Here is an 11,398-nt window from a genome sequence, read left to right on the forward strand (position 1 = left end):
ATTCAGCTATACATAGATTCTTTTTCAGATTCTTTTCCGTTATCGTTTATTACAAGGTATGGCACATAGTTCCCTGTGCTGCACGGAAGGACCGTGTTGTTTATCTTCTAGTTATTGTTCGCCTTGCGTTTTCGCTCCTCAGCCAGTTCTGAAGTTTCTCGCTGGTAGGAATCCCATCTGCATTCTCCCCAACGCGCACCCCAGGCACAGGGAAGGGCGTGAGGCTCTGGGGACTGCGTGTCATCCTGGTAAGTGAGTGCCATAACAGCCAGTCACTGGAGCGTCCCCGGTGGCACAGTGGTTGAGAGTCCACCTGCCAATGCAGGGGACATGGGTTCGAGCCCTGGTCCGGGAAGATCCCACATGCCGTAGAGCAACTAAGCCCGTGCGCCACAACTACTGAGCCTGCGCTCTAGAGCCCAAGAGCCACAACTACTGAGCCCGTGAGCCACAACTACTGAGCCCGCGCGCCTAAAGCCTGTGCTCCGCAACAAGAGAAGTCACGACAATGAGAAGCCCGCACACCGCGACGATGAGTAGCCCCCGCTCGCTGCAACTAGAGAAAGCCCGTGCGCAGCAACCAAGACCCAACACAGCCAAAAATAAGAAAAAATAAATAATTTTTTTTAAAAAAGAGCCAGTCACCTACTTAATTTCAAGTCAATTTGAAATGACTGCTAATGACTTGCCTGTTTCTGTGAGAGGCACAGTCAGTGACACAAGGCTTAGGTATCTAAAAACCATTCGTTTCCTCTGTGTGTTCCTGAATGAGTCTCCAGGAGATAATCTATGTAAAGTCCTGCTCTCCAAACCCAAGTACAAGGTCGGTGGTATGACTTCCACACAGAAGAGATAGTTGGGCCTAGATCTCTAGGCTTCCATGCCCCCATCCCCACCACTCAAGCTGTAGTGAGCAAAATCGATAGACTGATATAGGATGGGGTGGGGGGGTAGTTGTCATTTTCACAACTTTAAAAAACAGAAATATTGAACTAGGGGGCAGAATAACAGTCTCTAAAATAAACAGAATAGGAATCCTGGATGGTGAACAGCTTCACAGAGCTCCAGGAATACCGGAGACAGGCTGTTCTGTGCTGACGGTTCCTAAACCAGTGTTTTTAACACCCAGCGACATTAACTTCTCAGTAATTGAGGCTGAGGCTCTCTCAGCAGCCCGTAAAGCATTACCTCCCTAAGAATCCCCTCCAAGTACTGTAGGTTTTGCTTTTAAAGTCCTAGGTACCACAAACTGCACTTACCAACTACCCAACCATATTATTTCCTTCTTGTCCAATGTAATTTTTCTGTTTCTTTATATAAAGGACCTCGGCTATTTTTAAAAATTATCCTCCCTCCTAAATTAACCTGGCTTTTATTTGTTTTTAACAATCAAATGAGCTAAGAACAAGAATGAGGCAGTGCTTCGAACTAGCTTCTAGGTAACTAGACGTAAAAATGTTCCTCCACAGCCATCATTTAAAATGGCAAATTGTTCTGTTAGGGGGTACAGGTTGTGGAGTGTGGCGGGTACCAGAGAGAGAGGGCTTGTCCTGAAAGCGAGGCCAGTTTGTCCACTGGACGAGGTTCATCTCGTGATGTGGATGAAACCGCATGCCATGCCATCCTGCGCCGTCACGTCCTTCTCATCCATTCATTTACGCAACAACCAGGGATTATGCAGCTGCAGGGGGATTGCTGGACAAGTCTGGCAAGACCCTCCCTGTCAGGCGCTTACAGTCTAGTGGCTGTATGAGTCCAGTAATTCATTCATTCCACGAAGAATTATTATTTCATTTTTTAATAAATAACCATTGAGCCCTTGCTGAGAATCATTATTGAGCAAGGCAGGCAAGATCCTTGCCCTCAAGGGCTTACATTTGAGTGGAAGTTAAACAAATGAACAAGATGATCTCAAAGAGTGAGAAGTGCTAAGAAAAATGCAATAGTATGTGTGTCGGAGGAACTAAGGTTTAGAGGAGCTGCTAAGGAAGGGTGGTAAAGGAAGGGCGGGGGGCGCTGACAGCTGAGCTGAGAGCCATCCTGTAAACCCTGGGCCAGGTGGCTTTCCACCTGTTCCATTGAGCACTCGTGCTTCCTAACTACACCCTCCACTGGTCACTAAGCACACTGTCTGATGTTAGCTTCTCCGGTGTACTCTGTGTCTCTTCTCCCCGCCAAGGGGCAAAAACCTCTGGGAGGGCAGGTGGCACGAGCACAGGGCTGACTGCCTGCTCGGCTGGTTGCCTGCTTGGTTGATCGCTTAGCTGGTTGACTATGGTCCCTCCACAGCCTGGGTTGAGACAGCAGGTAGGAGGAAGTTTCTAATGGGGCACCATGAACATTTGTTCAAGGGAACCCCGAACACACAGGAGATGTCGGTGTAAGAGGGACGACTGGATCCGTCAACAGTCCTCGTAACGCCAAGCGAGCTCGGGCCCGCCGGGAGCGAGGAAGCGAGGAGGCGAGGCGGGCGGGCGGCGCGCCCAGGAACGAGCTGGGCCCGGCCCAACTCTGCCCAGAGGTCGGCGTTCCCACCGACGCCCGCGAGGGGGCGGACCGCAGGTCGCGTGCCCGCGCCTGCGCACCACAGCGCCCGCGCCGGCGGCCTCGAGCACCGCCCTCGGAACTGCGCCGGCGCGGTGCACCTGGCGCTAAGGGGCGGGGCTCCGTTGCGCCGCGCGCAAGGCTGGGGCAAAACCCAAGCCGGGATAGGGCGTGGGGCAGCGCGTCGGGACGTCCCTCGCGTCGAGCCCGATGGCGCGTGCGCATTGGGCAGCCGCCGGGGAGGCTGAGGGGCGGGGCGGGGGCAAGAGTGGCTTCTTTGCCCCGCTGTGCCCTAGCGCCGCCCGGACGCCGCGCGGGCCGCCGGCATCATGAAGATCTGGACTTCGGAGCACGTCTTTGAGTACGTTTGGGGCGGGGGCAGGTCGGCGGGGGCCATGGGGTAACTGCGGGGTGGGAGGGCAGGCGGGGCCCGGAGTCGCAGCGAGGCCGGGGCGGCCCTCAGGAAGCTTCCAGGCGTCGGGCCTGGTGGGGGGAGCTGGGCCCGAGCGCCTCGGAGCCCTGGGGTCGAGGACGAAGGTCACGACCCCGGGGACGCCCCAGGAATGGGTTCCAGGGGAGACGACCCGTCCGGGAGGGGGCTGGGGAAGGGGCCCTGGCGGCCTGCCTCCCGGGGACGCCCCCTCGGGGGGCGGGGGCGTCGCCGAGCACGAGGTCCCTGAGGGCACTGGGGGTGGGAGAGGTGCCTCGTTGCCACATGGGGCCTTGCAGAGCCCTGTGGGTCGTGGCCCCGAGGATCGTGGGCTGTCGAGAGGCTGGTCGCTCCAATATCTTCGGGTGGAGTTCCTTGCTTCAGAATGTGGACTTAGGGCGAGCCCAGGCGACCACGCAGTGGACCTTTTCCGGCAGCCCGTTGACCTAAGGAGTTAGAATTTATGGCCTTGAAATTGGAGTCCAAGGTCCAGGTCTGGCTCCAACAAGCTGTGTGACCTTGGGGTTACGCATTTTCGCCTGAGACATGGAAGACGACCGATGGTGTCGTCAGGGCCTGACAGCGCTGAGATGTCTTTGAGGCCACGTTCATTAACATCTGTTGGTTAGGGAGAAATGTTTGGTAAGGAAAATAGGCCTTAACACCAGTTGGATGTTGGGAATTAAATTCCCTTCTGGTTCCATGATTCATTGTAGAAAAGAACCACGCATTTATTGTATCATTTTTGCCTGAACAAATTGTTGATCGTTTGTCTCATCACTCTTTATTGACTAATCTTTTTTCCTCTCACCCATTTGAAATGCCACCTTCCTCCTAAGACACTTGTGATTTATATTTTAATCCATATCAGAGCTATCTGTTCTATCCCAGTGGTCTGGCTGTTGTTGCCACACTGTTTTAATTTTTTTAGCTTGGCAGTATGTTTTAGTTTATTTCCAGGGCAATGTTTAAAACAAGTTGTAGACTTTTCACACACTCAGTGAATCAGACACATGCAGGAGTCCACTGGATCCTGGAAGGTAGAGAATGTTAGAATCAGGGGGCAGATTTCTTTTCTCCCTAATGTTTACAATCTTTCTGGGGGAAAGAGCCTAAGTTTGTAGCCTTTCCAGTGTTCTTTAACCAGGTCACATTCTTCACTACTCTGTTTCAGCCGTTGGGATCATGGATGATTTCTTCTTTGCAGTTCTTTTATGGGTTTAAATGCTTGAGAAGTTCTTGGCACTGTGTCTTCTTAGAATTTTCTTCCTTAACACTCTTTTCCCTAGCTTGTTTCCTACCCCTCCTCCCCACTCATTCGGCCCTTTTCTTTAATGTTTTCCTCTCTTCTTACCCTTCAGTGTAAATGTTCAGTGAAATTCTGTTGTTGGCCGTCTTGCATTTCATCAGGGACTATTTAGTCTTTCTCTTTTTGTTGCACGCTTCTCTGAAATTTGATGAAAACTCTGGGACTCTCCTCGCAGAAGATAGACATATTCACATAAATGCTCTGCGTGTCCTGGGAGAAAAAGCCCTGATCCTGATTCTCCCCAGATAATGTGGACTTTTTGATCAAGGTCCCAGCTGATAACACACATTTCTGGCACCCAAATCTGTACCTTGGGCTCCAGTCTTTCTTGAACTTAAAATCCTTATTTTCAGGTCTTAGCAGGGTATCTCTACTCACATGTCCTACAGGCTCTTCAGACTCAGCATCCCTGAAAATGAAGTCATTTATCTCCTCTCTCAAATTTTATGCTTTCCCTGTGTTTTCCATCTTAAGGATGTTACTAACAACATCTAAGTCGTCATTCTGAGTCTTTCCCACCTATGATTTTCCAGTGCTTCCTTCTGAGCCCTAGCATGTAGTTGGCATCAGTTGAAGTCATTCATTGATTCCTTCAACAAATATGAAGGCCCAGTAAGTGCCAGGCACTGTTCTTTGGATTGGTTCCACTTTGGTAAATAAATCAAGACACTGTTGCTGCCTCGGTGGAGTTAACAGTGTTCCCCACCTAGTTTTATAGGTGAAAAAATTGGACAGCTCACCAAGCGCAACCAGGTTCTACTGACTGACTGTCCTTTGGGGCCATCTTTGAATGTCTTGCAGTGTGAAGTCTTTTCACATGATTTCATTAATTCAGTTAAAGTGAATTACTGGAAGATTGTTCATTGTAATATGCATCCTTTGTGATTTTTGAGCTAGTCGCGTTTTATAAAGCAGTCTTCGTCCAAGCTAAGTCAACGTCAGTGTTTTCAAGTTGGCTCAGAGAGGAGAGAAGGATTGACTTACAAATAATGCATAACCACCCTGAAGCCTTGCAATTATTAATTTTTTCAAGGAGGTGGGGGAAGAGATAAGTGCGTGGAAGCCACCTCCCCATGGTATATGACTAGATGGAGACAGGGAAGGGTTCATCCGATTCTCATTTTAGATAGTTTCCTTGGTAACAATCAGAGTGCTTGGCCCCTGTCATTTCTATTTGTGGGGACTGTTTAGCTTTATGAAGTAGCTCCACTTATATACCTGCACTGTTTGCTGACTAAGGCTTGAGATAAAAAACAGAATGGGGTTCGTTTCTGTATAACATTAGAGCAAAAGTGAAGGCATTAAGAGTAAAGTTACTGGTTGTCCAGGGTTTTGCAGAATGAGTGAGGCTGAGATTTTCCTTCTGTCCACAAAAAGTTGTCAGGCTTAGTTCTCTGAAAAGTTGAAATAGATTACTGCCTACTTGTTTTGCTTTTATTTTTTTTTTTAATTTTTTTTAACATTTTTATTGGAGTATAATTGCTTTACAGTGGTGGTGTTTTACTTTTCGAAAAATAAAAAGTCATGGTGTGTGGTTTTCGGTAAGTGTAGTTTGAAACACCGTCTCCAGATCTTGTCTTTCCTTTCGGTGAAGACGTGTAAAATCAGTCACTTTTAAGGCTCATTGTAGTTAATAAGAAGCTCGTTTGAAATGGATATCTTTGGTACAAGCATGTCGTTCAGATAAGTTGTGAAGAGAACAAATGTATATCACATTTTGACTCACGCAAGTACATGTGCTTTTTGAAGAATATAAAGATGCTGCAAGTTCCATGATATTATTACCATCTCGATCCTAGATGACAAGCAAATGCTTATTAAGAGAGAATATTAGAAAGTGGCACATTAGGAGCACCTTAAAAAAAATTTTATTGTATTGAGTGACCTTTTCAAAACAGAAATCAGAATCACTGTTGAGGAAAGTAATGGATAAAGATTGACTGGAGGGGCCACTATTATTTATTACCTTATTAGAGAAAAATACATGTTTAATATTATGATATTTAAATCAGTAATGCTTTGGATCTTTTTGTAATCCCTATGAGAATTTCTAATGCCTGTAAGTTCTTTTGCTCTTGTTACTTCTTTATGGCTTCACAGAAGTGGGGTCAGACAAAAGAATAAATGGTATAATAATAAAAACTTTTGCTGTTTGTTTCTGTAGAACGTAATTGTAAGACACATTTTTATGAATCAGTAATTCTTAGAAACAAAATTTACACGTGAGAGTGGACGCTGCTAAGTAGAACAGATGACTCAAGAAACGGTACCGTAGTGCTCTATAGGTTATTTTAACCTTTTAGGCATCAGCTATGCCACATAACCTGTGTGCTGAAGAAATACTGAAATCTGCACATGTTCAAAATGTAGATTGAGCCTCCCAAAAGCATCTTTCAGTCAACGTTTCAGAAAATAGTCTTCCCTAGGTAAATTAAGTAAAGTTTAGTTGTAAAGACTAATTTGATGGGTTATAAAAATGGTTTAATTTATATGCGTATTTTTTAATGTTTGATTTTTTTATTCCTGTCGGCAGCCACCCATGGGAAACTGTTACAACAGCTGCGATGCAGAAATACCCAAACCCTATGAACCCGAGTGTGGTTGGAGTTGATGTATTGGACAGACACGTCGATCTCTCTGGAAAGCTGCACAGCCATAGACTTCTCAGCACGGAGTGGGGACTGCCTTCCATTGTGAAATCTGTAAGCGTGTCTTTATTCCTGAAGCAATGTGACTGCTGTAGAGAAGTTTTCTAAACCACATTATAATTTCAAATAGGTTGTGGGAGCCGATTCTAAATGTCATTTTTGCATCAGTTCAAATTGTATTATAATAAACTTGAGTTATGAGTGTATAATGAATTGGAAATATTATTACAGTCTTCATGAAGGCACCCGATAAAACCTCCTGAAGGAAGCCAGCGAATGCTCTGTAATCTAAAAGTTTTATTCTTCTTTCCCTACTTTGCCGGCAACTTAAGATGTGGCAGCAGTGGTCTGGTGCCGGTTGTTAGCTGACGGTTGCTGTGGTCAGTGGCGGCCGCGCCTGTTAAGTGAGGAGCGTGGTCTCACTTGTCCGCTGCCGTGTTTGTTCCGAGATCTGGTGCTTCTGCCTGTACATTTAAAAGCGATTCTGTGCGCTTTCAAGCGAGCAGGCTTCCGTGAGCCAGTTTAACCAGCAAGAAGGTGGGGTGCCGGTTTATCGTGATGGGAGAGAACCCTGGTATAAGTGGACCCAGTTGTCTGTAGAGATTCTTTTTCTAGAAGGCGGGCCCCCTCAGAAAAGTAAAGTACGCACTTTCCAACAATTTGCTTCCATTGCACACAGCACTGCACTGGATGGTGCGGATGCAGAAATGAGCAGGGCTGGGACTGGCTTGGGGTCAGAGCACAGGGAGTGACCCTGGATGTGCTGTGTTATCTTCGTCATGAGGTGGTTGGTTTTCTATCTGGAGACCGGAGCCACTGCGTCCTCTCCCTTGGGCTTCGCCAGGAAAACACTGACAGACACTCCAAACCTCTCCTTTCTCCAGATGCCCTGTTTCCCGAATATTCAGGCTCGCTGCTCCACCCTCAACCTTGGCGGTTTCCGAGTCCTGCCTCGTACTCCGTACGCTCTCAGCGGGCTGGTTGCTCATTGCCTCTGCTTGTGTCTTGGGCGTCTCGTGTCCTTCGTGGCGCATGAAGTCCTTTTACCCTTAAACGGGCCTCCTTTCTGACCTTTGTCGCTTTCTCATGTTTTTTATGAAAACAGGTTTTTGGGTCAAAATATTAGCACGTTTTTACCTTCAGATAAAATATCGATACACTTGTTAGGAAATCCTTCCTCCTCTGATTACGAATTCTGAATGTTTTACTTAGCTTATTGGTGCAGCAAGAACCAAAACATACGTGCAAGAACATTCTGTAGTGGATCCCGTGGAGAAAACAATGGAACTTAAATCTACCAATGTAAGTCTGGACTGCCTTTTGTTTTAATTTTAAACTGTTTGGCTTCGTTTTTTTCTCTCTTTTGTAGCTGGTACACAAATGAATGTATGCCCTTCAGCCTGCTTGAGGAAATCAGGACTGGGATGCTGCATCGTCTCTGCCTGTTTGCAGCTTAGCCTCTGCGCTCTAATGGGCCTGCCTGTTATTTCTAGGAGACGGCAGCACTCAATAAAGTGAATTTGGCATCATGTTATTACTGTTATGATGCTTCTGTCAAATTTATTATTCTTTTAATGAAAAGGAAGCAACGAATAGTGAAAACTTCTTTTTACACAGTACCATCAAAGTGGTTTATCTGCTGCTGTTTTGTATATTTAGCTAGCAAGGTTTTGGTTTGTGAATTAAGTCGGGAAATATTTTTAATCTTGGTTTCCAAAATGATTTGGCTTTTTTTTTAATCCTATAGATTTCATTTACAAATATGGTTTCAGTAGATGAGAGACTTATATACAAACCACATCCTCAAGACCCAGAAAAGTAAGTGAAAAATATTTTAACAGACCTATTTTACAGTGTGTTTTAATTTTTTTAATCAAATATTTCTTTGAAAAATGAAAATCAGGTCATCCTGAAGCTGTGTAAACGTGTTTTGTTCCAGAACTGTTTTGACTCAAGAAGCCATAATCACCGTGAAAGGGGTCAGTCTCGGCAGTTACCTCGAAGGACTGATGGCAAGCACGATATCGTCAAATGCCAATAAAGTAAGTAAGGCTGCTCCCCGCTTGCTCTGTTTTGTTTTCTTTTCTTGGCGGGGGGTGCAGCGCAGGCCTGCAGGATCTTAGTTCCCCACGCCCCCTGTGGTGCAAGCGTGGAGTCTTAACCACTGGACCACCAGGGAAGTCCCTCCCTGCCTGCTCTGATTCCTGGGTCTTGTTTCTTGGAAGCGCTGTCCTTGTGAGCTGACTCTGAGCCACTGCAGCGCGAGGCGATGTGGGCAGTCGCTGGCACGGGCTCTGGGGTCCAGCCCGCCTGCGTTCACGTCCCAGCTGTAACTCCGACCAGCCTTTTACCTTGGGCAATTAATTAAGTGAACCTCTCTCTGCTTCAGTTTCCTGTCTGCGAAGTGGAGATTAATCACCCACCTTACAGGGTTGGGCTCCAAGAGCGAACGAGATATTATGGGAAGCCTGCAGCCCTGGGCCCAGCGTGGGGGAGGGGGTGGGGGAGCTGTGTAGCAGTGCGTCACTGTTGAAAGCATAGATTCCCAACCTTTTTTTCATTATCATCTCCCTTCACGCCCAGGTCCACTGTAGATATTTTTCCCCTAAGTACCCCCACCCCATGAAATTGTTTAATACTACAGATTATAGATATAGATAAATGGATATATGTCTGTTTTATACACGAAGAAAGTGAGATTTTTCTCCACTGCCCCCCCAACTAATTTTTGCCTGATTGAGAATGAATGATCTAAAATAAAGTAAGTTCAGAGAAAGAGATGCCTAATGTACTGTTTTATAACACGTTTAATATAATCATTCTGCAGTCAAAAGATATTCATAGATGCCTTCTCTGTGTCAGGCAGAGTGCTAGGCTAGACGGGGGATACAGCGGGGAGCAAAACAAACGTGGTCCCTGCCCTCGTGGAACTAAGAGGAAGGCGACATTAATCATACAAAACGTCATTAGGAAAGGAGAAGTACAGAAAGGTATGACAGTGTTTAATGAGTGTTCAGTAAGTGATGTTTCTGCTGAGTTCTGAATGAGGGGTGGGTAGGCTGTGAGGGGCCTGCTAGGAAGCATTCCAGGCAAAGGAGCTGCGTGTGCAGAGGCCCTGAGACCGGAAGCAGGAAATGCTCCTGTTCTGTCCCTCAAAGAACTGCACAGGGTCCAGGAGAGTAGTTGAAGTGGAAGTCAGGGACCAGAGCCTTCAGAGCCTCGTACAGGATTTTGGTTTAAAATATGGACATAAAAAGAAAAAAAAAGGAGTTTGACCTTACCCCCAAAGGGGAACCATTCTAATCATAAATAAGTAGAACATCACTGTCGTTTAATTGTAGATTCTTTTGAGAACATCTTTTGCAAAAATAAAAATTAAAATCAGTATATATAGATCAAGCCAGCTTCTCAAGGCATTTGATATTTGGTAAATAACATTAGAGGAAAAAAAGCAAAGGTAAAAACAACCTGTCCTGGTGAGGTTTAGTTATGCTTGTACCGCTTCTTGTTACTTCCTGATGTGCCGTTTATTGGACAGGTGCCTTTGCTCTCACTTGGTAAGAATAAACACGTTGGATTTTTTTTTTAAGGGCCGAGAAGCAATGGAGTGGGTAATACATAAATTAAATGCTGAAATTGAGGAATTGACGGCTTCGGCAAGAGGGAGCATAAGGACACCAATGGCAGCAGCAGCATTTGTGGAGAAATGATAATGAAAGTTGATAACACCCAGTTCCCCAGGTCTCTACAAGCTGGCAGTATATTTATTTGTTATTTAAAAAAATACAACTATATTTTCGGTAGAATTGTTTTTTTAATAAGCTGAAGAAGGACTATGTGACTTGATCAAAACAAAGAGGTGCAGGGTTTCTAAATAAAAGGGATTGGCTGAAATGAGTGTTGTCTGAAATGACTGTCTGATTTTGAGCATTCCAGTATTTATGTAAAAATTTAACAATTTTTGAAAAGTACTTGAAAATTGGTATTGGCCGATTAAACCTCCCTAAGGTAGAATTTTAAAGCTTTTCACGCATTGGAACTCTACCTGTCTTTGGACCAACCCCAGAACCAAGCAGAGCCACCTCTTACATACCCACCACTGCCCTGCAATAAACTTGGAGAACTTGCATGCGGGAACTCACTTTTAAAGGAGAAACTGTATCGTTTTAAAAAGACATTAATTGTATAAAATGATTTGCTCTGCTATAAACCACCACTAAAAATCACAATGTTTTAATTTGGTACTCAACATTTTTGGAGTAAAAATTATCACGAAAGTAATAAATGACTCCAACGAAAATATGCTTTATTGTGTTAAAGAGTACTGTATTGATTTGCCAAAGTTTTGTAACTTAGTAAAGGTGTTACCTTCCTTGGATCTGTACTTTATGACTTAGTATGCTGTGTCGTGGGCTGGTTATGTTAACTGAAAAAATAAAAGTCATTAGCAGAATTTTGCAGCACTCT

The 11,398-nt window shown here is 45.5% G+C and overlaps 1 protein-coding gene across 1 annotated transcript; it reads left to right on the forward strand.

Moving 5' to 3' along the window:
• Positions 1-2,675: 2,675 nt before the first annotated feature.
• PRELID3B (PRELI domain containing 3B) lies at positions 2,676-11,398 on the forward strand. The gene is made up of 6 exons (XM_024128505.1): positions 2,676-2,905; positions 6,817-6,985; positions 8,144-8,233; positions 8,679-8,749; positions 8,871-8,973; positions 10,522-11,398. Exons 1-6 carry the CDS (start codon positions 2,874-2,876, stop codon positions 10,639-10,641), a joined length of 585 nt encoding a protein of 194 aa, XP_023984273.1. The 5' UTR covers positions 2,676-2,873; the 3' UTR covers positions 10,642-11,398.

The sequence above is a fragment of the Physeter macrocephalus genome, unplaced genomic scaffold, assembly GCF_002837175.3.
Source record: "Physeter macrocephalus isolate SW-GA unplaced genomic scaffold, ASM283717v5 random_989, whole genome shotgun sequence".
Lineage (NCBI taxonomy): Eukaryota > Metazoa > Chordata > Mammalia > Artiodactyla > Physeteridae > Physeter > Physeter macrocephalus.